This window comes from Taudactylus pleione, unplaced genomic scaffold, assembly GCF_031769625.1.
Source record: "Taudactylus pleione unplaced genomic scaffold, aTauple2 ptg000195l, whole genome shotgun sequence".
Classification (NCBI taxonomy): Eukaryota; Metazoa; Chordata; class Amphibia; order Anura; family Myobatrachidae; genus Taudactylus; species Taudactylus pleione.
This window is the reverse complement of record NW_028284597.1, coordinates 2,248,184-2,274,661: the sequence shown is the minus strand read 5'-3', so window position 1 is coordinate 2,274,661 and position 26,478 is coordinate 2,248,184. Positions and strand designations below refer to the sequence as shown.

At 48.6% G+C, this 26,478-nt stretch overlaps 1 protein-coding gene across 1 annotated transcript; it reads left to right on the top strand.

Moving 5' to 3' along the window:
* The first annotated feature begins 18,235 nt into the window (after positions 1-18,235).
* LOC148518937 (cyclin-dependent kinase 5 activator 1-like) lies at positions 18,236-19,051 on the top strand. Its single transcript, XM_088476792.1, has one exon. It carries the CDS (start codon positions 18,236-18,238, stop codon positions 19,049-19,051), a length of 816 nt encoding a protein of 271 aa, XP_088332918.1.
* Positions 19,052-26,478: the final 7,427 nt, after the last annotated feature.

Genomic DNA, 26,478 nt, shown 5'->3' with positions numbered 1-26,478 from the left:
CATATCTCTCATTTTCTTCTTCAGGGTCCATAGGAGGTCCACAGGCTTGACCTTGGGAATGTCATAAAGCAGTCCTTATAAGGGTGGAGATGCTCCTGTGCTGAGAGGAGAATCCATCGCCCAAAAGGAAGCATACTGAGAGGCAAACGAATCCAATGCATAGAACCTTAAAAAGGTCTGGACAGAAGGCCATGTGGCCACCTTGCAAGACAGAACAGTCGAGGCGCCACAGCGAGCCGCCCACGAGGGGCCCACAGTCCGAGTAGAATAAGCATCAACAGAAAGGCCTTCCTATGTGTAGGCCCCAGAGATAGTCATACATAGCCATCTAGCCAATGTCTGTTTATTGGCCGACCATCCTTTCCTGTGAAACCCATAGACCACAAATAAAAAGCCAGATTTCCTGAAGGAACTTGAGCGGACTGCGTAAATCCTGAGAGGCCAGTCAGTCAATGAGGTCCACCCCAGCCGAGAGGACTGGAGACTGAAATGTTGGTACAATAAGTTCCTGAATAATATGGAACTTAAAAACCACGTTAGGAAGAAACACAGGGCAAGTGCGACTCACAACCCTGTCTTGGCGAAATATCCAGAAGAGGAAGCCACATGAGAACGCTCCCAATTCCGACACTCTCCTGGCAGATGCAAACGCCATAAGAAAGAGTCTAAGCCATAAACCACGTAAGGGCTATCAAAACTAGTGGTTCAAATGGAGGCCCCAGGAGAGCACGAAGAACCACTGCCAAATCCCAAGGAGCCCCTAGGGGGGATAAAGGGAGGTAGAATCCAGAAAACACCCTGGAGGGTCTGGATACCCGAGAGTGGAGCAATTCCACATCCGAACCATACTGACAGTGCAGAGACCCGCACTATCAGGGAGGCCAGGCGGAGGGCTAGACCCAAGCCAGTTGGAAGGAATGCCAGAACTTCTGGAAATCCTAAACACCTGAGGATCGTAGCTACAGGTACAATACCATAAGAATTATGTATCAAACATTCTGTGGTAGATCCCAGCAAAAGCTGGCCTATGCACTCTAAACATCCCGATGATGACAGAGCCAGAGAAGCCTTAGGACAACAGTAGGGACGCAGTCAAAGACAAACGATCCAGGTCCAGGGAAAGGCAAGCACCCATGAGACAGCAGGTCCGGATATTGAGGCAGCAGGAACAGAGTGTCGATGGAGAGACTCCGAAAATCTAAGTACCAGTGACGTCTGGGTCAATCTGGAGCCACCAGCAGGACAGTACTTCTGTCTCGATTGAACGTCCGAAGAACTCAAGGAAAAAGGGAGACCGGAGGAAACAGGTACACAAATTGGAAGGACCACTTCACTGACAACGCATCCCTGAAGGCTGCTTCAGTACCACTAGTACTGGACCCTACCACCGGCAGTGTGTGATAGAGTCAGGAGGCCATGAGGATGACCTCTGGAAGGCCCCCTCTGCTCACCAGGAGTTGAAACCTCTCTTGGAGAAGAGAATGCACGTCGTGCCGACTGAGGAAATCTGCTTCCCAATGGAGAACTCCAGGAATGAACACTGCAGAGATGGCCGGGAGGAGACCCTTGGTCTAAGTCAAAATGTGTGACATTCCTGTCATTGTTGCCCAACTACGAGTGTCTCCTAGATGTAAGCCACTGTTGTGACATTGTCGGACTGAACCTTTACAGGTTTACCGTGAAGTATGTGTTAGGCCAGAGCGAGGGCCCAAAACAGCTTGAAGTTCCAATAAGTTGATTGGCAGGGCACAATCAACAGACGTCCAACTGCCCCGAAAGTAGAGCAGACCGGTCACTGCGCCCCATAGACTGGCATCCTTTGAAAGGATTACGCTAGATGAGATGGCCATAGCCACCCAGATTGAGACATACGCACCTACGGAGAGAACATCATCGTCTGAACAGTGATCCGATGGAGAAACCCGTTCCATGTGGAGAGGATCAGTTTTTGCAAAGGCCTGGAATGGAACTGAGTATATTACACCCTTCCGAAGGTAGACACCCTGGATTCCAGAACCCGCATTACAGAGTGTAATGACACTTGTCGACTTGTGGAGATACTGTACCCGCGCACTCGTAGGAGAAGAGTGGAGATCTTGTCTGACGTCAGAAGGATTCTCCGATTCTGAGAATCCAGCAGGGCTCCCAGATGAATCATACCCTGTGAGGGATTCAGGGAGGACTTTTTCCCAGTTGATTAACCATTCGAACTTGTGAAGGAAAGCAATGGTTGACTGGAAATGGCTTTAAAGAACCTTGGTGATCCTGCTAAGAGCAGGAGGCCGTCCAGCTACTGGAGCAGTCAGATACCCTGAACATGTGGGCTGTCATAAAAGCCATAAATCTGGTAAACCCCGGTGGGGCTGTGGACAGTCCAAAGGCCAGACCCCGAAAATTGGAAGTGTTGCTGTGGCACAGCAAACCTGAGCTAACGCTGATGAGAGGGCTCTATAGGTACGCGTCCTGAATATCCAGCGATACCATAAAGTCCCCAGGTTCCATAGCTCGGATGATGGAGTGTAGGGGGTTCCCTCCTGAACCTAGGCACCTTTAGGAATTGGTTCAGGGATTTGAGATAGAGGATAGGCCAATGAGGACCATTCGGCCTCTGCGCAAGAAAGAAGGAATAATCAGTCCCTCGCTGAGATAGTGGGGCTGGCATAATTATCCCTGCTTACCGCAAGGACTGTATAGCTTTCTGGATTTGTAAGGCCTTGTTCGGGTCTGAAGAAAGGCCTGTGTAGCAAAACATGTGGGGAGGCCATCTGAGCAATGAGAGGGCATACCCGTGAGAGACTTCAACTTTTACCCAAGCATCCGTGGTGACTTGACACCAGCACTGGGCGAACTGAAAAAGTCAGTATCTCACTCTGGGATCCCCCAGATGAAGACCTGCCCCGTCAGACTGAAGGTTTAGAAGCAGGGCATCTGGATGTCCAGGTCTGCTCGGTACCGGGTATGGCGGCCCTCGTGAAGGCCGATAGCCTAGAAAAAGACTGGCCTTTAGCTGTCCCTGAGGACAAAAAGACTTAATAGATTTAGTCTGAGGCCTTGTAGTGGGAGTAGGTGAAGGTGGAAATTTACCGTTAGTGATACTGCCAACGTTGCTACAAACTTGTCAAGGTCAGGACCAAACAAAATCTCCCATATATAGGGTATCCATTTTAAGGCCTTTCTTGAAGTCCACCTCTGATATTCCATGAGCAAAGCCATAGGGTATGGCGGCGGATACAGTCGCAGCCGAAACCCTCAAGGGTAGGAAACTGGCATCCAATGTTGTTACTCCAACATATGAAACTGCATTTTTTATGTGAGCAACAAAAGACATCTGATCCCCAGAAGTTTTTGAGGGAAAAAGCTCTATAAATGCATCAACCCAGCACTCAAAAGCATTAGTCAACCATGCGATAGCCATGGTTGGACGGGCAACAGCCCCTGAAAGCGAGTATATTGATTTCAGGCAAAGTTACCACCTACGGATTCGAACAATCCGTCCGAGCAGGGATGGGAGGCGTAGTAGTGCTCTTAATCAGACGAGTAACATGAAAATACACCCCAGTAAGTTATTCCTATTACTTGTAATGACCCTCAGAGAATGGGAAACATGAGGCCAAACTCTTTTGTGATACCTCTTCTCTGGCGATAGCCAGCCTCCCGCCATGAGATTCACCCGCTGGTCAGAGAAGGAGAACACAGCCAAAGACACTTTAATGCTTAAACTGAGGGCGATTTGATTTAAGTGCAGATTCGACATCCTCTATAACTAGGATGGACTTGACCGCCATTACCAAAGCAGGGATATTAATACTTGATTTAGGTTCCCCCTCATGTGAGACGGATAGGAGTCCGATACATCATCCAGTTCACCCTTGGCTGACGATCTGTTAGACAGCAGTGCAGACTGGGAAGTAACCACAGGGCATTTATTACGCCATTTTGTGTGTCGTAAAAACGACATCCACCCAGGGTGGCTGTTATGGTAATCCCTGCAAGGGAAATGACAGACTGTTGTGGTACCTGAGGGAGTTGCATGTACTGTGAAAAACCCCGGTAGGGAGCGATTGTCTGTGTCACAGGGGTAAACTGCAAGAACTGCGAGATACCCTGAGAGGGAAGGGAAGCATGTTGAAGTAACACCAAGTGGGTTACAACTATGGAGGCCACCAGGCGATCCTCAATAGAGGCCAGGTCATGAGAAAAAACAAACCGCCCAATGGGGGTCCTTTAAGGGGCCCAGCACCTGAAGGCACCTTAGACATAACCCTTCCTGAGTCAAATGACTTCCAGGATAGTAAAAATGGGTGCAGTATCGTGCTCTATTTCCTGGTTAGACGTATCTGACCTTTCAATCATTGTGGCAAAATCAAGCAGCACAATACTGGTTCTGATTAGCGCTATTAGCCGCAGGGACCCACTATTAGATTATGCAACCCACGGTTCCACCTAAAATATGGCAACGTGCAGCACGCAACAGTATGTGACCAAACTCACAAATATTGACAAGTATATATATGTGAGGTCTCAGAACCACCCTAAGTACACCTGTATTAGGGCAGATTGTAAAGAAAAGAAATAGAAATATACTGACAGGAGAGAGAAAAAGCAGAGACAGTCAGCGCTAGCATAAGCCACATAGAATGCAGAAATATATATACATAAACATCACATATAATATACTGCAAATGTCACTACATTCAACTGCCAAGATTCAGTGTCTGGGGAGCCTTAAGCGCTATGTACACTGACCCAAATGGTGAGGTACGCAGGGAGACTGGACCAACTGGCGTCCTAAGAGTTCTCTGCTGCACCATAGAGATAAAATGGCTGCATGGAGACCTCAGAGGAAGCGTGGCCCACGGAGGAAGCAGCTCAGGAACACCAGACCATACGCTGGAAAGGTGCGCTGAGCTGAGGGAAGGAGCCGCTGTAACAGGGAAGGCTGCTCCCCTAGTCAGCTATTAACCCCTGGGACGCCGGCTTCCCGCTGCCGAACGTTAAGTCCCTGGTAGTCTAGTGGACACGCGGGGTATGTGAGGGGCCCGCCGCCACTGTGAACGCCTCTGGTGTGTCCCCGACAACCAGAGGCAATGGACTGCATAAATGCGCATTACCTGTTCCCAGTCTATCCGGCAGTAGTCCTCGGCGCCCGTAGACTCTGGGCTAGCACAGACTCTGAGGTCCCGCCGAGATCCTCAGATCTGTACTGGCGTTGCGGCGCCAGTGTGGGGACGGAGCGGCAGCTTGGACGTCTTAATGGACAGTCCGACGCTGCCGCTCTGAAGACACCAAAAGTAAAAGAAATACTTTTAACTGATAAAATAAAATGAAGTTTAGGGGCTGCTAATCAGCCCCCCTGCGCAAACTGTGACCGAGTCCGGCTGGGCACCAACTCAAACTGAGGTGCCTCTGGCTTGGGGAGGCGGGGTTATAGGGAGAGTGGACCCAGTGCATCCTGGAAGCTGAAAGCTTTAACTGCGTGGTGCCCGGATTTGGTTCCCAACCTATACCCCAAGGTCGACCCTGTGGACCCCCTATAGACCCTGAGAAAGAAAACACACACTTGTGAACTGTCCTGATCCCCAAAAACGATTCTTACTTCCCCCCTGACTCCCTCGAACATCACAACACCCAGATACCTAAAAGGCCACTAACCGGGGGCTTCCAGGAAGGCACTACTTGAGGGTGCTCCAATGGTAAAGGGCTGCATCCGGCAGCAGTTACTGCTGCTGTAGCTGAGAGGTCCTTGAATCTTTCCATAGGGGCTGTCCCCTCTTCTGCCCGCGGCTTCAGGATCTCATCTAGGGGCCGTCCACGATGAAGTTTCTCCTCCAGGAGGGTGTCCCTCCAGGCAATGCTAGAGACGGTGCGGCTCTTCCCTTGATCTCAGCATGCAGATCAGCTGTGCCAGTCTTCCGCGTCTTCAGGCAGAGCCTGAGGAGAGTATATAAATAGGTGGAACGGCGCTATACACACATATTCACCCTAAGAAAGCATTTATTAAAGATATATAATATACTACTCAAAATGTAAATATATGTAAAAATATTTGTAAAAATATTGATAAAAGAAATGTCAGTTGTATAAAATGGATACAAATGATGAACACTCTATGAGCGCTGTAGTCTAAAGCATAGGTGATAAATGCTAAACATCCACAGTGGATACAAATGGAGAAGGATGGCAAAATTGTAGCAATATCTGCTCAATGGGAAAATGTCTCACTATAAAACGTATGATGGTAAATGGTGTCCAAAGTGAAGCGTCAAACCACAAGTCGATGTTACATGGCAACTGCTGGTATATATATAGCGTAAGGAGTAAGGATACCCATGAGTAGAAGCTCCAAAGTGAGGCAAATGGTGCGGTGTTTAAATGATATATCACCAACCGTGTCTATGATGTAAGGCTGTCAGCTGGTCCGTACCGGCAGCGCGGTGAAGTTACAGCTCCTGCTTGCTGGATAACCGCTATGGCTGTCTGCCTCTCGGCAGCAGTTTCCCTCTCCAGGTATGTAATGCGGCATCAACCTGAGCATGCAGAGCTGAGTCGCAGCTGGAGGGTGCCCGTTGGAACTAGATTGCAGACCCGGTGCGGACACTAGCCGAAAGTGGAGCAAAGGGAAGTCCGTGGTAATGGGATCAATCCAATAGATGTACCAGCCGTGTAACAGAGTATCAAAAGTGATAGAGCATGTATCTGTAAGTCCTTAACGCGTTTCACCGCATTCAGCAGCTTTTTCAGAAAGGCAGAAGGAGATTGGGGTCTTTTTGAGACTGGGACCTTCGGTCCTCGCAGCCGCCCTCGGCTGCAGTCTTCTCCGGGTCCTTCCTCCAGCATGCACATGCACAATCTTCTTCTTCCGGCAGGGGCAGTCCTCGGCGGGTCCTCTTCAACAGCTGCGGCCTTCTTTTCAGCAGGGGTTGTCTTCTTCACTGCTTGTCCAAACAGCAATGAAAAGTGTTCCTCCAGTTTGCAGGCACTGCTCCAGGCAGCCGACAATGAGTGGGGTCTAACTGCTGGGACCTTCGGGCCTCCCAGCGGCAGAACAGAGGGCAGCTTCCTCTCTTTCGCAGCCTCCTTCCCCAGGCTGCCAATAGCAGCAGTACACTTAGCGCCTGCAGCCCTCAGATGATTCTTCAGCCCACTTACAACGGGGGAGGGGGACCGGTCACTTCCCTGGCGGCAGCGTCCTGAGTGCGCCGAGGCTCCCGCCCTAGGCACAGGTAGGTGGCAATTCTTTTCCTCCCACCAAAACAGAGGGTCCTGAAAACGTCCATCAGCTTCTCCGTAGGAGCACACCTCCAACAGTCCCGGCAATCGTTAAATAGCCCCGGCGCAGTCTGGACCTATGTAAGTCCAGGGGGCACCAGTAACACACTGCCCCTTGGGTCCTCTGCCACACAACCATGGTTGTGTTCAGGGGTAGATACTCCTTTCCTGCACTGTCACCTGACTCCCCGTTGCCTGGTCTCCCAGCACTGTCCCTACTACTCCATCCCTGCACTCTCCCCTGACTCCCGTCTGCCTGGTCTCCCATCACTGTCCCTACTACTCCTTCCCTGCACTGCCACCTGACTTCCCTCTGCCTGGTCTCCCACCACTCTCACCTGACACTCCTCTGCCTGGTCTCCCAGCAATGTCCCTACTACTCCTTCCCTACACTCTCCCCTGACGCTCCTCTGCCTGGTCTCCCAGCACTGTCCCCACTACTCCTTCCCTGTCACCTGACTCCCCTCTGCCTGGTCTCCCAGCACTCTCCCCAATACTCCTTCTCTGCACTGTCACCTGACTCCCTTCTGCCTGGTCTCCCAGCACTGTCCTTACTACTTCCCTGCAATCTCACCTGACTCCGCTCTGCCTGGTCTCCCAGCACTCTCCACACTACTACTTCCCTGCACTCTCACCTGACTCCCCTCTGCCTGGTCTCCCAGCTCTGTCGTACTGTCCCCACTACTCCTTCCCTGCACTCTCACCTGACTCTTCTCTGCCTGGTCTACCAGCACTGTGCCCACTACTCCTTCCCTGCACTCTTACCTGACTCTCCTCTGCCTGGTCTCCCAGCACTGTCAACACTAATCCGTAGTGGTATTGCACCAGCACTGGGCGATTTGAAGAAGTCGGCCTCCCACTCTGGGATCCCCCAGAGGTAGGCCCGTCCCATCAGGCTGAGGGTTTATCCTCCGACTTGGAAGGGCAAGGCCTCCAGGCCCTTCTTGGAATCAGCATCCGTCCTCGAAGAGGGTAACCACAAAGTGAGGCCGACAGACACAGCTGCGGCCGAGACTCTGGAAGTCAGTAGACTGGCATCCAAAGCCACCTTAATAATAAAGGCGGCGGTATCTCTCATCTGTCCCACTAAAGCTCTCTGAACCTCAGGAGCCTCTTCAGGAAAGGTATCCTCCAGCACATTGGCCCAGCTCTCAATGGCCTTAGCCATCCAGGAGGGACGGATGGGCCACAGCCCCTGAGAGAGAATAGATTGATTTTAAGCAAGTCTCCATCTTCCTGTCCGTGTAATCCTTTAGGGATGAATTGGAAGGCATAGGCAGTGTAGCACTCTTGATTAATCGAGTAATGTGAGAATCCACCACAGGCGGAGATTCCCACTTTTTGCAATGACCTGCAGTAAACGGATAACTAGAAGCTAAACGTTTTTGCGGCTGCCAGGCCTCCGCCATGTGGTCTGTCAACTGCTTAGAGAGAGGAAAAACTGCTGAAGTCACTTTTGCCTGTTTGAAAGTCGGGTATTTGGAAAAAGGGCCCGGAACGTCATCCTCTATATCAAGAATGGATCGAACCACCCTTACCAATGCTGGCACATTAATAGGAGACTTAGTTTATACTTCCCAAACAAGGGAAATCAGAGTCAGAGCCCTTAGGCATTTCCCCATCATCCGAGGACGCATCTGTGTCTGACAGTGGCGTAGACTGGGATGACATAACATGGCGCTTAGACTCCTTCTGAGGCTTTTCACTCCGCAGCATAGTCTGAAAGGCCGAAGATGAGGCCGCCAAACTCTGGACTGAAATGGAGAACACATTCACCCAAGGTGGCTGACCAGCTTGTGAAAGTCCCTGGAAGGGAATGACAGACTGTTGAGTTACCGGTGGAGACTGCATATAGAGCGGTAACCCCTGATAGGGAGCAACAGTCAGAGGCCCAGGAGTAGACTGAAATAATTGCAGGACACTCAGAGGGAAGAAAGGCTGTATGGGGTAACCCCATATGAGGTAGAACAGCTGGGACCACAAGGCAATCCGCGATGGAGGCCAGCACCTGAAAAACCACCCAAGGAGGCTCCCTGTCCCAAAGTTGGGTGGTTGGAGGGACCAGGTAGCTCATAGCACCTCACACACAGCCCATCCTTCAATAAATAATCCTTACGGACCCCTGCAGCGCAGCGCCTGCAGGAGAGCAGAGTGGGAGCAGCGGAGCACTCAACACTCAACCTCCGTATCAGACATGGCTGACTAAATTAATAAATATATATATATTTTGTGACACAGTCAGGATAGGGGTCCCTCTTTACACACACCGCAGCCGGAGAAACAGGACACAATTCTGGGGTTCTCGTGCAAGCTGGTCGGAGCCAGTCTTTATTGTACCAGGCACATAAATAAAACAAATCACAAACAAAATCCTAGCCCATCTGGGCTCTAACTAGACAGTAGGTTCCCTCACTATTAGAACACTATAAACAAGTTCACGTCCACAGTACTTACAGGTCTGTATCAAAACAGTGTCTCAGAGCAAGCTAGCCTGCTGGCCTGTTCTCCCAGGTGTGACACACTCAGCCACAACACAACCCAGCTTATATTAGCCATTTCCAGATGCCAGCCCTAATGAGCCTGCTACCAGGCCAAAAGGCCCAACACCTGGAGTGGCCTGTGGATGGAGCCCTCCCTCTCCTCGCATCCACACCCATTCCGTCTTTTCACCAAATCCGACATCCCAATCTGTTCAGCAGAACAGACTTTTTCTGGGGGTTTAAAATACATATGTGAGAAATCTGGGACACACATATATGCCATCCAAAACTTTTCCAGTGCTTTTATCACATATCCCCCCCCTTTGATTCGACCTGTGTGTTCTACCGAAAATTTAAAGTTTTGTAATGCCAAGAACCACCTTGTTATTCCCCCATTGGTCTCTTTGTTCTCTGACATCCACTTTAACGGGGCACGGTCAGTGATCAGCCTGAATTTCCTTCCCACCAAATAGTACCTGAGAGTTTCCAATGCCCATTTTATGGCCAATGCTTCCTTCTCGACTGTAGCATAGTTTCTCTCATGTACATTTAATTTCCTGCTTAGGTAAAAGATAGGGTGTTCCTCACCTTCCTTGCTCTGGGACAGGACCGCTCCTATTCCTACTTCTGATGCATCAGTTTGCACAACACACTCCTTGTCAAAATCAGGAGTCATCAGAACTGGTTGGGAACACAACGCTATTTTCAACTCCTGAAAAGCTTTCTCTGCTTCAGGACTCCATTCTACCATGACTTTCTGTTTGCCTTTGGTAAGGTCAGTCAGTGGGACTGCAATGGTGGAACAATTGGGTATAAACCTCCTATAATACCCAGTAATCCCTAAGAAGGCTCTCACCTGCTTCTTATTCAGAGGTCGTGGCCAGTTTTGTATTGCCTCCATTTTATTAAGCTGTGGCTTTATCAAACCTCTGCCAATGGTGTATCCGAGATACTTTACTTCATCCATCCCTAGATAACACTTTTTTGGGTTCGCTGTTAAACCTGCCTTATAGATGGAGTCCAACACTGCTTGTACTCTAGGCAACTGAGACTGCCAATCAGGACTATGAATGACCACATCATCTAGATAAGCAGCAGCATACTGTCTATGGGGCCTTAGAATCCTATACATCATTCTTTGAAAGGTAGCAGGTGCCTCATGTAGCCCAAAGGGCAACATCTTATATTGAAACAACCCCTCTGGTGCAGACAAAGCTGTCTTTGGCATTCTCAGTTAACGGCACTTGCCAATACCCTTTGGTTAAGTCAAGAGTGGTTAAATATCTGGCTGTCCCTAGCCTTTCAATTAGTTCATCCACCCTAGGCATTGGGTAGGCATCGAACTTTGACACAGTGTTCAATTTCCGGAAGTCATTGCAGAAACGCACACGCCCGTCGGGCTTTGGAATAAGCACAATGGCACTTGACCACTCACTATGCGATTCTTTAATTACATCAAACTGTAACATTTTTTTAATTTCTTTCGATACTGATTCTCTTTGGGCTTCTGGTAACCTATAGGGCTTTAGGTTAACCTTAACCCCTGGGTCAGTGATTATGTCATGTTTAATGACCGAGGTTTTCCCTGGTATGTCAGAAAACAGCACCCTATTTCTGATAAGAAATTCTTTAACTTCCTGCTGTTGAACTGCTGACAGGGCTTTTGCCACTGTCACTTCGGAAACCAAGGGCCCTGGGTTTACTGGAGGGGCTCGGACAGCTGCCAGAGCTGCTCTATGCTTCCAGGGCTTTATAAGATTTACATGATATATCTGTTCTGGCTTTCTTTTCCCCGGTTGGTAGACATTGTAATTAACCGGCCCCACTTTTTCTAAAATTTCATAGGGTCCTTGCCAGTTAGCCAAAAGTTTACTTTCTACTGTTGGAACCAACACCAACACTCTGTCCCCAGGAGCAAAGACATGTAACCGAGCATTGCAGTTGTATACCCTCTGCTGTGTCTGTTGGGTCTGTTCAAAGTGCTCTCCTACTATCGGCACCACAGCAGCAATTTTTTCTTGCATTTGGGAAACATTCTCAATAACGGTTTTATACGGACTGGACTGTCCCTCCCACGTCTCTTTGGCAATGTCTAGTAACCCCTTTGGGTGTCTCCCATATAACAAATCGAAAGGTGAAAACCCGGTGGAGGATTGAGGAACCTATCTTATGGCCAATAACAAATACGGCAACAAGTAATCCCAATCTCTACCATCTTTGTCGACTACTTTTCTTAGCATATGTTTTAATGTCTTGTTAAACCACTCCACTAACCCATCGGTTTGGGGGTGATAGACCGAAGTTCTTATCTGTTCGATTTTGAACAGGCGGCACAGCTCTTTCATGACTTTTGACATAAATGGGGTATCTTGGTCAGTCAGTATTTCCTTAGGTATTCCCAACCTGCTAAAGACATGGAGTAACTCTCTAGCAATGGTCTTGGGTGATGTATTGCGCAACGGTATCGCTTCCGGGTACCTGGTAGCGTAATCCATTATCACCAGAATATATTGATGGCCCCGGGCAGACTTCATTAAGGGTCCAACCAAATCCATAGGTATTCTTTCAAATGGCACTTCAATAATGGGCAATGGGACTAGTGGACTTTTAAAATGTGGTCTTGGAGCATGATACCGACATTCAGGGCAGGATGCACAATAGTCAGATACTTCTTTATGGACCCCGGGCAAGAAAAACCTCTGCAAAATTCGCTCAGTGGTTTTCTCAACCCCTAGGTGACCAGCCGTTATATGACCATGAGCCAGATCTAACACTGTTCTTCTGTATGCTTTGGGAACTATTAATTGTTCCACAATATCTCCCCCTTTCTTAGTCACCTGCTACAAAAAATCCTGACATGCTGCCATGTAAGAATATGACAAAGGACTATCGGGGTCTAGGGGTTTACCATCGATCACTTTGACATTCTCCCTTGCTTTTACCAGAGTAGGGTCATTTAACTGCTCCACGGCAAAGACCTCTCTTCTGACCTCTAAATCAGGCAGACAATCAACTGGCTCAATAACACTTCCCACCTCAGTGGGAGGCACATCACTTGGTGAGCCACCATCACGCTCCGCATTCTCTACTTCGCCAATCATACTAGAAAAGGGAACATCTGACCCTGAAGAAACTTCCTCTGCTACTACCTCAGTAACCTTCTCAAATGGGTCAGGGTGATTTACCTCTGTGCAAAATCGGCTTTCCCACAACTTCCAGAAGTGAGCAAAGTCTCTCCCCAATTTTGCATAATACAATAAGCCCTGTACCAAACCTACAGAGACTATCACTGAACCACATGGTGTTTCTATGTTCACTTCTGCAGTAACATAATAGCAAGTATCCCCATATATGCAGGTCACACCAACAGTTTTCCTCTTATGCTTCAAGGGGTTCACCAGTTCAGCTTTCATAAGTGTAACCAGGCTACCAGAATCTAACAGAGCCTCTACTCGGTTGCCTTCTACAGTGAGTACACACGTGCTTATCTGTCTCAGCCTGCTGGTCAGCAGTACAGGCTGGCTGTAAATAGAAATACATCCTGCGGTTGACATGAGCAGTATTACATTGCATAGGTTCAGAGGTAAGTGAACAATTAGCCGCAATATGGCCGAAACCACCACATCGGAAACACTGAATCACATTATTATCTAGTCTTTTACGGGGTAGGAACCTTCCTGGCCTGGCTGGCCTATCTCCAGGTTCCACACCCTCAGTTTTAAGTACATTCCATCGCCCAGCACCCTTCTCCCCTGGAACAGTCTTACCAGTGTCGATTAGCGTTCGCCAATGCGCCATCGGGGCTTGGTGGGGCAGACTCAACAGCTCCTAAGCCGCCACGTACCTCACCACCAGTTCAACTAACTGGTCTGCGGACTTAGGGTCTGCATGGCTCACCCACTTGCGCAGAGTTGCAGGTAGCGATCGCAGATACCGGCTCATCACTACTCTTTCCACGATCTGTGGTCCTGTCAGCATCTCGGGTTGTAGTTATTTTGCGGTTAGATGGACGAGGTCATTCATCTGTGAGCGTGGAGGCTTTTCCATTTGGAACTCCCATCGGTGGACTCGTTGGGCATGAACAAATGAGGTGACCCCCAAGCGAGTTAGGATCTCCCGTTTTAGCTTTACATAGTCCTTTGCATCAGTCAGGCACAAATCATAGTAGGCCTTTTGTGGTTCTCCAGACAGGAAGGGTGCTACAAGACTTGCCCACTGTTCCTTGGGCCAACTCTCCCTTTCTGCGGTTCTCTCAAATGCCGTGAGATACGCCTCCACATCATCACTTGGAGTCATCTTCTGTAAAAATTGACTGGCGCATATGGAGCGAGTGTGGTTGGAGGGTCAGTGGATGCATCTCCAGACCGGGCTACCAGGTGTTGTACTACTTATTTTATGGCCTGGTTGTTTTCCGCAAAGGCCTGGCGGGTTTCCTCGAAGGTGACTTGTTGTTGCCTCCGGGCTGTCTCCAAGGCCAATAGTTGCACATTGGTGGATTCCTGCTGAGCTCTGGTAGCTTCCTGCTGAATTTTGTTAATTTTCTGCTGAGCCCTAGTAGCTTCCTGCTGAGCTGCCGTTGCTTGGAGCAAGGCCTTAACAATGTCCTCCATGTTGTCTTTAGGCGAAGGTTGGAAGCTGAATCTGGCCTCTCTAAGCATCAGCTGATGCCACTTTCATGAATTCCACAATTACGTGTCTGTTCCTTTAAATTTTAAAGGAAAATTGTTTCCTTGCTGCAATTTCAGTGTGTGCTTGCCCGCATTCTCCACCAATTGTGATACAGTCGGGATAAAGGTCCCTCTTTACACACACCGCAGCCGGAGAAACAGGACACAATTCTGGGGTTCTCGTGCAAGCTGGTCAGAGCCAGTCATTATTGTACCAGGCACATAAATAAAACAAAACACAAACAAAATCCTAGCCCGTCTCAGCTCTAACTAGACAGTAGGTTCCCTCACTATCAGAACACTATAAACAAGTTCACGTCCACAGTACTTACAGGTCTGTATCAAAACAGTGTCTCAGAGCAAGCTCTCCCAGGTGTGAGATAATCAGCCACAACACAACCCAGCTTATATCAGCCATTTCCAGGTGCAAGCTCTAATGAGCCTGCTACCAGGCTGAAAGGCCGAACACCTCCCCCTCCTCACATCCACACCCCCAGAACCCATTCCGGCTTTTCACCAAAGCAGATATCCCAATCTGTTCGGCAGAACAGACTTTTCCTGGGGGTTTAAAAGACATATTTGAGAAATCTGGGACACACATATATGCCATCCACAACTTTTCCAGTGTGTGTCTGTCTCTCTCTCTCTCTTTTCATTAACTGAAACGTTGAATCCACCACATTACTGTGTTCTGAGTCTAATTGTTGGAAGTCCCTTGAGTGTCGCTGTTATCCTGTTTATATATAAATATATATATATATATATATATATATATATATATATATATATAATAAACCTGAAACGTTGATTACACGCAGACTGAGGTTATGGTCATTCTTTGAAATGATTTAAAGTCTCGTGAGTGCTGTTTATGTTGCAGCTATATATATATATTTTGGGAAGTTCAGTAGCGCACTGGTGAACCTACAAGCATGCAACACACAGGTCCACAGATATGGTACCATGTAGCACGCAATTGTATGCGACAGGCCTCACAAATCCTTGAAATTATATAAACGAGATCAAAGAAAACCCCTTCCAACAAACACCTGTCAGGGCTGTAGGGGAGAGAAAGGGATAGGCATAGACTGACCGTTTAAACAGAGAGAAAAAACACAGACAGTCAGCGCTAGCAAAAGTCACATACCATGCAGACAGTAATACTCACTGCATCTTGCCACTACAATCATCCTGCCCAGATTCAGTGTCTGGGAGGGCTATAGTGCTGTATACACTGTCCCTTCAGAGGAGAGGTATACAGGGGGGACGGTCCACTCATGCGCCTGGGAGATCTGCGTTGCCACCTATAGCCAAAGATGGCCGCCGGAGAACTCAGAGATGTGGCTGTAGGATAATAGCTGCTCAGCGATACCAGACCCAAGCGGAAAGGCGCGCTGAGCTGATGAGCCGCTAACAGGGAAGGCTGCCTCTCATGGCTGGCTATTAACCCCCGGGAAGCTGGCTCCAGCTGCCGGCAAAGTTCCCTGGTGGTCTAGTGGATGCGCAGGGTTATGGGGGGGGGCCCGCCGCCACTGCCAGCACCTCCGGTCAGTCCCCAGAGACCGGAGGCAAAAGACTGCATAAAGCGGTGACTCGCGATCCTTACCTGTCCCCATCGATACGACAGCAGTCCTGGGAGCCCGCAGAGTCCGGCTAGCATAGATTCTGGGGTCCTGCCGAGATTCCCAGATCTGTACTGGCGTCGCTGCGCCGACGGGGTGGAGGAGCGGTAGCTTGGCCATCCTATGGACACTCCGACGCTGCCGCTCTGACAAGTTTAAAAGTAAAAACTGACAAAAAAAATCTTACGGGCTGCTAATCAGCCCCCCCTGTGCTAACGGTGACCAGACTCCGGCCGGGCACTAACTAAAACTGAGGTGCCTTTGGCTCAGGGGCTGGGTATAGAGGAGGATGGACCCAGTGCATCCTGGGAGCTAAAGCTTTAACTGCGTGGTGCAAGTGGATCCAGATCCAGCTATTCCCCAAGGTCAACACTGTGGACCCCCTATGGACCCTGAAGAAGAAAATAAGTTTTCTACCTCGGCCTATCACAAGCCAACGGACAGGAACAGCTTCTTAGATGCAAGAAGTCATCATCCAGAACCCCTTTCTCAATTCCTACGTACGTGTGTATCATATCTGTAGTGATTGTGAAGATACAGTCAAACAAATCGACTTACTATTTAATAGATTACTCGGCAGGGGTTACAACCAGCGGCGGCTCCTTACCTGTCTGGCCGGGGGGTCTGCAGTCCACATCATCCCTCTCCTCCCTTTGCCATCCCAGGAAACACCTCCCCTTGGGATTGCCTGCCCAAACTGTGATTAACAAAGAGTGTTTTAATGGGAATGCTCGAGCCTGCCAGTGCATAGAATGGGGGCTCACTAGTGACTGACTATGGGTGGTGGATTTTACTGGAAGGGTTGTGGCCCAGCAGCTCCTAGGTAAAATCTACCACGCACTGGTTATAATTCATTTAACCTTCATCTTGGTATTGAGTTCAGGAGAATGCAAACAATAAAAAAACTAATAAGGAAACCCCAGCATAGCAATGAACGGCAAATTAATGGTCTTAATGTGAATCTAAAACGCAAAAGCGGTGCTATCCAAGAGCAGACAGTTTCATTTGCTGTGTACAGCTGTGCCCCTGGATGAGGAGACATCAGGGCTGTATAATTATGGCTCTGTGAAAACAGACGTTGCTGAAGGGTGATCTTGCTGCCCAACTATGGTGACAAAGCCAAGGCATGGTCTGGACATAAAACTCACTGTAATTATGCAGTTTTAGCCGGCAAGCAGAGCTACTTACCTTCACCTTTGGCCAATATCTAAAGTAAAGGGTCCAGTTGTATAAGCTAAAGCAGACACAGAACACAGTCAGGACAAATCTCTGCCAACATAAATGAGATTTTCTATTGGTCAGTGAAATGTAAATAGATTCCTCCTTCATGGGATCTTGGTTTAATAGCGGTTTGTTATAAGGGGTTTTAATTATTAGGATTAAATAAAAATCTCACACAGAGCCTCAGAGATAATGATTTAGGTAATTGCTATAATGGGTTTCAAAAACTATAATATAATGTTTTACTGAAATGGATTTTGCTACCTGGGGGCCACAGACTTAAGGTGGGTACACACATATCGGTAAATACAGAAAAACTTGCTAAAGCCGGCATAGATGAACGACGGAGGGGGGCTGCAAGGCCATGCTGCATTCGGCAGCATGGCATCGCTAACAATATATCCCCAGATTGTACTGCAAATAAAGACGAATGGGGATATCGTTTATCACTTGCACGTTCGCTCATCCTTCACAATATATCACGTCCACACTAGACGATTAAACAAGATTGTCATAACAATGTGACATTATCGGCAATATCGTTTAAAAAATCGTCTAGCGTGTACGCACCATTACCGTAGTCAGAAAATTATTTGACACTTAATATTTACACACTGTACATAGATAATCAGTGCTACATTGGTTTACTATAGTTTTCTGCTGCTACCTGACCAGCACATTACATCACTTTTTGAATTACCTAGATGTTATCAGTATCTCATTAGCATAAGTAACGCATCACAGTCATCATTCCGTGTCACAATGCCCATTGTGCGCAGATCATCTCTGACAACAGCCTCCTGGACTCAGTTGCTGCCTAGTCTACAAACGGGCAGCTTCTTTCACAAAGTGCTGAAAACGGATTGTGCCTATCTGATTGCCTGCTGCAGTCAGAGCGACCACAGATCACAGACCGAATCCAAATTTGCTTCCTGCAGACATTTCTGCTTGCAAGTACCATGGATTAAGAATAGGAATGTGGAATTGTATCCCATTCCGATGCTTCCGCAAGGCAGGTCAGGCTGAGAAGGATGCGTCAAATGGGACCCATCGCGCTGCTGTCGAGAACAGCGAGACTGGAAGATCAGTTGACAGACACTCGCTCATCTGGCGCTTAAGGCGATTTATGACTAAAAGGAGACAACGCAGAAACGGTGAAACCAATGTTACCCACCTCATCAGAGAAAGTATGAAGCATTCTCTATCCTGTGTGGATTTAACAACCTTCACACAGGACTCACCCAATACTTTTTCTAAGAAGCCTGCGTCTAATGTCTTTGAGTCAGCTGAAGACCAGAAAGTGTGCACGAGTCCAAAATGCACAATGATGCTGGTATCCACCAGCCAGCTCCTGAGTTGTTTTGCAGAGTTCATCTGTAGAAGGTGTCACCAGCTGAACAATCTGTCACCTACAGATATAATTCTATGGATGACAAGTATAGACATGTCTCTCACTGGATACTGGCAGGAAGAAGATTTCATCAATCCGACCAATGTAGTGTTCCTCTACATGCTCTGCCAAGAGTTCGTTCTATCAGAGTTGGACAGTGAGCAAGAATTACTGGCATTTCTATCCACATGTCTTTATATATCCTACGCCTACGTGGGTAGGGAGACCTCCTATCCGATGAAGCCATTCTTAGTGGAAAGCTCGAAGGGAGACTTTTGGAACCGTTGCCTCTATATTATTGATTTCATGAGCACAAAGATGCTGCGCTTCCATGCTGACCACCATTTTTTCATCAAGACCTTTATCGATCTCATAGCTGAGGGTGGACAGGAGAGTACATAGACAGCCTACCATCAAACTCCACCATCAGTTCCAGGCTCTTCGCCGATACAGCAAGCATCACCATTGGCTCCAGGCTGTGTGCCATCACAAACATCAGGTCCAGGCTTTGCAATGACACAGCAAGTTCCACCATTAGTTCCAGGATTTATAATAATCGTTGCATTTACAATAAAATGTTTTTGTTTCTTTTCTATAAAATTGGTTGGTGTATTATTTTGATTGATAGGTCTCGTATATGGACAGGGTTCAACTAGGCAATGTTTTGTGATTTTCTCACTGCAACAATGCTCTGCAGAGGGTCCTGAGATCACCTTATTGGCAAATATTTGTTTGCAAAACAGTAAAAGGCATTTGCAAATATTTATGGAAAAAACTGGGAGCAAAAGACTTTTTCAAGATATCCTACAAGGTGGCATTTGTGGTGATACAAGCTTTCCAGCTTTATGCCATTCCATACATCCAGTGCCAGCCTTAGAGATGTTCTTGCTACGGGCTACACATACATTTTATTTGATTTATTTATTTAGTGGTTATTTAAAGTAAATGTAGTAGATTTTATGTGAATTCCTAATCAATGATAGTTGGATAGAGACATTCACCTACTTTTATGGTTCATTTCAAAACCTGAAGCTGGCAGCAAGCAGAGCAGCTGCAGGAACTAATCTCCAACACACATTTCTACTTCCTCTCCCCTCCAGTTCCAGGTTTTGGAGTTGGCTCTTACTGTAGCTCCAGGGTCGAATCAACTTTTAGGCAGGATGACCTCCCCCCCCCCCCCCCCCCCCCGCTATTAATATTTAAACCCCAGCAGCAGAGGGGGCAGGTGATGCGATTTATTATCGGCATTGTGCAGCGGTCCTCCGGTTTGCGGGCACTGCTCCAGGCAGCCGACGATGAGTGGGGTCTTACTGCTGGGACCTTCGGCCCTCCCAGCGGTCCTCAGTGGCAGAACAGAGGGCGGCTTCCTCTCTTCCACAGCCTCCTTCCCCAGTCTGCCAAAAGCAGCAGTACACTCAGCGCCGGCAGCCCTCCTCAGACGATTCTTCAGCTCACTTACAAGAGGGGAAGGGGTCCGGTCAATTCCCCGGAACTACCCTCCCCGGCGGCAGCGTCCCAAGGCCCCAATTTACTAACGAGTTTTATCACCAAAACGAGTGATAAATTTCACTGTGTATGATAAATGGTGCTCCATCCAATCAGCTCCCAACTGTCAACTGTTAGAAAAATGACAGTTGGGAGCTGATTGGCTGGAGCACCATTTATCATACACAGTGAAATTTATCACTCGCTTTGGTGATAAACTCGTTTGTAAATGAGGCCCTAAGTGCGCCAAGGCTCCCGCCCTAGGCACAGGTAGGTGCCAATTCTTTTCTCCCTCCCTGTAGAAGCACACCTCCAATCCTACGGGCAACCGTTATATATCACATAGATGCCTTCTCAGGCCCTCCTCCCTGGCATGGTCCGGACCTCTGTAAGGCCAGGGGGCACCAGGAACACACCGCCCCTTGGGTCCTCTGACTCCCCGTTACCAGGTCCCCAACATTGTCCCCACTACTCCTTCCCTGCACTCTCACCTGACTCCCCTCTGCCTGGTTTCCCAGCACTGTCACCACTACTCCTTCCCTGCACTCTCACCTGACTCCCATCTGCCTGGTCTCCAAGCACTGTCCCCACTACTCCTTCCCTGCACTCTCAGTTGACTGCCCTCTGCCTGGTCTCCCAGGACTGTCCCCACTACACCTTCCCTGCACTCTCACCTGACTCCCCTCTGCCTGGTCTCCCAGCACTGTCCCCACTACTCCGTCCCTGCACTCTCACCTAACTCTCCTCTGCCTGGTCTCCCAGCACTGTCCCCACTACTCCTTCCCTGTACTCTCACCTGACACTCCTCTGCCAGGTCTCCCAGCACTGTCCCCACTACTCCTTCCCTGTACTCTCACTTGACGCCCCTCTGCCTGGTCTTCCACTGTCCCCACTACTCCTTCCTTGCACGCTCACCTGACTCTCCTCTGCCTGGTCTCCCAGCACTGTCCCCACTACTCCTTACCTGAACACTCACCTGACGCTCCTCTGCCTTTTCTCCCAGCACTGTCCCCACTACTCCGTCCCTGCACTCTCATCTGACGCCCCTCTGCCTGGTCGATCAGTACTGTCCCCACTAATCCGTGGTGGTATTGCACCAGCACTGGGCGATTTGTAGAAGTCGGCCACCCACTCTGGGATCCCCCAGAGGTAGGCCTGTCCCATAAGGCTGATGGTTTATCCTCCGGCTTGGAAGTAGGGCGTCTAGCGCTCCAAGCTTGTTTCTTAGGCTTAAAGGCTGCCTTGGACGCTGATTGCCTCGGGAAGCACGGACCTTTGGACTTCCCCTGAGAACGAAAGGACCGAAATGCAGGAGGTCATAGCCTTTGAAGACGCAGCTGCCGATGGCAGAAAAGCTGTCTTAGACTTTGCCAGGGTGTCTACAATTTTGTCTAGGTCTGAGCCAAACAATATCTCTCCATTGAAGGGCAAGGCCTCCAGGCCCTTCTTAGAATCAGCATCCGCCCTCCAGTAGCGTAACCACAATGAACGGCGAGCAGACACCGCTGCGGCAGAGACTCTGGAAGTCAGTAGTCTGGCATCCAAAGCCACCTCACCAATATAGGCGGCGGCATCTCCCATCTGTCCCACTAAAGCTCTCTGAACCTCAGGAGCCTCTTCAGGAAAGGTATCCGCCAGCAAATTGTCCCAGCTCTCAATGGCCTTAGCCACCCAGGAGGGACGGATGGGCCACAGCCCCTGAGAGAATAACAAGAGATATGGTAAGAACTTACCTTTGTTATCTCTGTTTCTACAAAGTCCATAGGGTCCACAGGGTTGACCTAGGGGTATAGGTTGGGAACCAAATCCGGGCACCACGCAGTTAAAGCTTTTCGCTCCCAGGATGCACTGGGTCCACTCTCCCTATAAACCCACCCCCAAGCCAGAGGCACCTCAGTTTGTAAGTAGCCACAGGCCGGAGGAGGAGAGAAAAAGAGAGAGAAAACTGGAACACTCAATAAACATACTCACAGAAATGGGAGACTGAAAACCGGTGACCAGCCACACAGCCCATATGAAGCCAGGTACGTCAGGGCAGGCGCCCTGTGGACCCTATGGACTTCGTAGAAACAGAGATAACAAAGGTAAGTTCTTACCATATCTCTTGTTTTCTACTTCAGGGTCCATAGGGGGTCCACAGGGTTGACCTTGGGGATGTCCCAAAGCAGTTCAACCAAGGGTGGGGACGCTCCTGTGCTGAGAGGAGAATCCGTTGCCAAAAAGGAAGCATCCTGAGAGGCAAAGGAAACCAATGCCTAGAACCTTAAAAAGGTGTGGACAGAAGACCACGTGGCCACCTAGTAAGGCAAAACAACCGAGGCGCCACAGCGAGCCGCCCACGAGGGTTACACGGCCCGAGAAAAAACAAGCATCAACAACAGACAGGTCTACCCATGGGTAGGTCCCTGAGGAAGACATACGAGGCCATCCAGCCAACATTTGGTTATAGGCCGGCCATCCTTTCCTGTGAAACCCAGAGATCTCAGACCACTAACAAGGAGTCCGATTTCCGTAAGGAACTTGAACGGATCACATAAACCCAAAGAGGCCGGACCACAGTCAATGAGGCCACACCAGCCGAGAGGACTGGGGACTGAATGGCCGTACCATAAGTTCCAGAATAATATGGAACCTAAAAACCACTATGAGAACGCTCCCAATTCAGACACTCTCCTGGTTGATATAAACACCCTGAGAGAAAGAGAGAGCCTAAGCAATAGACCATGTAATGGCTATCACAACCAGCGGTTCCAATGACTGTCCCCGGAGGGAACAAAGAACCACTACTAACTCCCAAGGAATACCTAGGGAGGACAAATGGAGGCATAATCCAGAAAACACTCCAAAGGAGTGTCCGGAAGGAATGCCAGAATATCTGGAAATCCTGGACACCGGAGGATCGTATCGACAGGAACAATACCATAAGAATTATGGCTGCCACAGTTTGTGGTAGGTCCCAGCAAAAGCTGATCTATGTGCCCTAATCATTCCAACGATGACAAAGCCAGGGAAGCCGTAAGACCACTGTAGGGACGCAGTCAAAGACAAACGACCCAGGTCCAAGGCAAAACCAAGGACCCTGAGACAACAGGTCCGGGCAGTGAAGCATCAGGAATGGAGTATCGATGGAGAGACTCCGAAAATCCAAGTACCCCTGACAACTGGGGCAATCAGGAGCCACCAGCGGAAAGCATCTCCGTCTCGATTGAAACACTTCCAAAAGACCTCGAGGAAGAAAGGAGACAGGAGAACACAAGTACACAAAGTGGAAGGACCACTTCACCGACAAAGAGTCACTGAAGGTTGCTTCAGAATCCCCAGAGCTGGACTGTAACACCATAGTGTGATAAAGTCAGAAGGCCATGAGGGTCACCTCAGGGTGGTCCCCCCTGCTCACCAGGAGATGAAACCTCTCTTGGGGAAGAGACTAGTCCGCGGGATGCACATCGTGACGGCTGAGGACTCCCGCTTCCCAATGGAGAGTTCCTGAAATTAACGCTGCCGAGATGGTCGGGAGGAGACCCTCGGACTATGTCCGAATGTGTGACATACTCGTCATTGCCACCCAACGAACAGTGTTGCTAAAAAGGAAGCCACTGTCCTCACCCTGTCGGACTGAACCTTTTCAGGTTCAACGGGAAACAAGAGTTATGCCAGAGTAAGTTAATTGACAGGGTGGAATCGACAGACGTCCAACTACACTGAAATGGATGCGAAACAGACACTGACCATAGCAAAGAATACCCTGGACGAGATGGCCATAGCCACCCGGACAGGGACTGACTTGCCTCCGGAGAGAGCATCATCGTTTGAACAGTGATCCGACAGAAAGAACTCGTTCCATCTGGAGATGAGCCAATTATGGAAAGGCCTGGAATGGAACTGAGCCCATTCCACCCTTCCAAAGGCAGACACTGAATATTTGACCAGGCATCCCAGAGCGTAAAGATATATGTCGACTGCGTAGACAACCACGTACTCCTAATTGGAAGAGTGGAGATTCCGTCTTACGCCAGAAGAATTCTCAGATTCTGAGAATCCAGCAGGGCTCCTAGATGAAGAATACCCAGAGAGGGATGCAGGGAGGACTTTTTCCCCATTGATTAAACGTCTGCACCCTGAAGAAGCCACGGTCATCCTGACCTGGCTGTAAAGTACCCCGGTGATCCCACTAAGAGCAGGAGGCCATCCAGGTACAGGAGCATTGGGATACACTGAACAGGAGAACTGTCAGAAAATCCAAAACGCTGGTAAACCCCTGTTAGGCTGAGGACAGTCCCAACAGGCAGAGCCCAAAAAATTGTAAGTGTTGCTGTGATACAGCAAACCTCAGCCCATGCTGATGAAAGGTCTCTGAAAGTACCCGTAGGCACGCGTCCTGTATATCCAGTGATACCATAAAGTCCCCAGGTTCCAAACATCGAATGATGGAGCATAGGGATTTCCTCCTGAGCCCAGGTAGCTTTAGGAACTGGTTCAGGGAATTGAGACAGAGAATAGGCCAAAGAGGACCATTCAGCCACCGCACCAGAAAGAAAGCAGAACAACCAGTCCCTCGCTGAGATAGTGGGGATGGCCTAATTAGCTCCGCTTACCGCAACAACTATATAGCTTTCTGGATTTGTAAGGCCCTGTTCGGGTCTGAATAAGGGCCCTCGTACTATCACATGTAAAGAGGCCGCCTGAAAAAAGAGAGGGCGTACCCTCCTACCCACGTAGCCGCGGCAACTTGACACTAGTACCGGGCGAACTGAGAAAATTGGTATCTCCCAGTTGCAGGCCTGTCCCGTCAGGCTGAAGATAAATCCGTAGGTTCAGAAGCAGGATCGGCTGGCAGTCCAGGCCTGCTCGGTACTGGATATGTCGGCCCTTGTAGAGGCCAACAGTCTACGAAGAAACAGACCTTTAGGCTGACCCAGAGGACAAAAAGACTTAACAGACTAATAGGGGTATTCAATATGGGTGTGACAAGTCCGTTTTTTGCGTTAATATCACTGGTTTTAGTTTTACACCGTATTCAATTTCAAAGACTTATCGCAGTTTTGAAAAGTCTGTGATAAAAAACGGTGATAACTTTTCACCATTGAATAGGTGTCGAAAAAAAGTGCAGAATTGGGGTTTAGGGGTGCAGGCTTAAAAAAAATAGCCTGCACCCCTGAGAATGACATTTAAAAAAGAACTATGTCAAAAAAAGTAAAAATAAAAATAGGGACACCCCAAAAAATTAACTTAAAAATTGGGGTGCAAAAAAAAAAAAAATGGGAAAAAATTGTTTAACAATAGGGAAATAGGTTCAGGGCTATTCTGCAAGTATGCGGCAGGTGTTTTCTAGAATAGAATTATAGCGGCAGGTGCACAAATGCAGAATTTTTAAAAATTTACTTTTGGGACATCAAAATATGCTAGTACCCATTTCATGTACCCCAAATTTGATGGGACCACTAAAAAAAATGAAAAAAATAACCTAAGTGCTCTTCTGCATCACTTCTTCAATGTCGGGAAAAAAACACCTATTTAAATCCACGACTTTCAATTAAAGGCTAAAACGGGGGTACCCATAGTGTTCCCCCATGTTTTTACAACTTTAGGGGGGTCTTACAAATATTTTAAGGAAAAATTCGTAACTTTACGCAAATCCAACTTCGGAGTATCCCGTTTTCGTTAATTTGATATTGAATACGGGGATAAGCGGGAGCGCGCAGCAGACATAACGCAGAAAAAAACACCGAAATCAAACGTTTACTTCGGCAGTGAAGTTAACGTTTCATATTGAATACCCCTCTTAGTCTGAGGCCTTGTAGTGGGCATAGTTGAAGGCGGTAAACTTGTCGTTAGTAATACTGCCAATGTTACTACAATCTTGTCAAGGTCAGGACCAAACAAGATCTACACTATAGATGGTATCTGCACCTCTGCATTCCCAGAGCGCAGCCATAGGGTATTACGGAAGATACAGTCGCAGCAGGAACTCTGAAAATTAGGAGTCTGGTATCCAATATAGGCATTTCCACCTATGACAACTGCATATAGTACATGAGCGACCAAATACATTTGAACCCCAGACGTGTTCGAGGGGAAAAAACTTTACAAATGCATCAGCCCAGTATGCAATAGTATTAACCAACCATGCTATAGCCATGGTAGGATGGGTAACAACCCCTGAAAGCGAGTATACTGATTTCAGGCAGAGTTACCACCTACGGATCCGAAGAATCCGACCGCGCAGGAATGGGAGGCGTATTAACGTCTGTAATCAGACGAGTAACACACCCATCCACCCCAGGAGGGGCTCGTGATGATCCTCAGGGAATTTGGGACAGGAGGCCAAACGCCGTTGTAATACC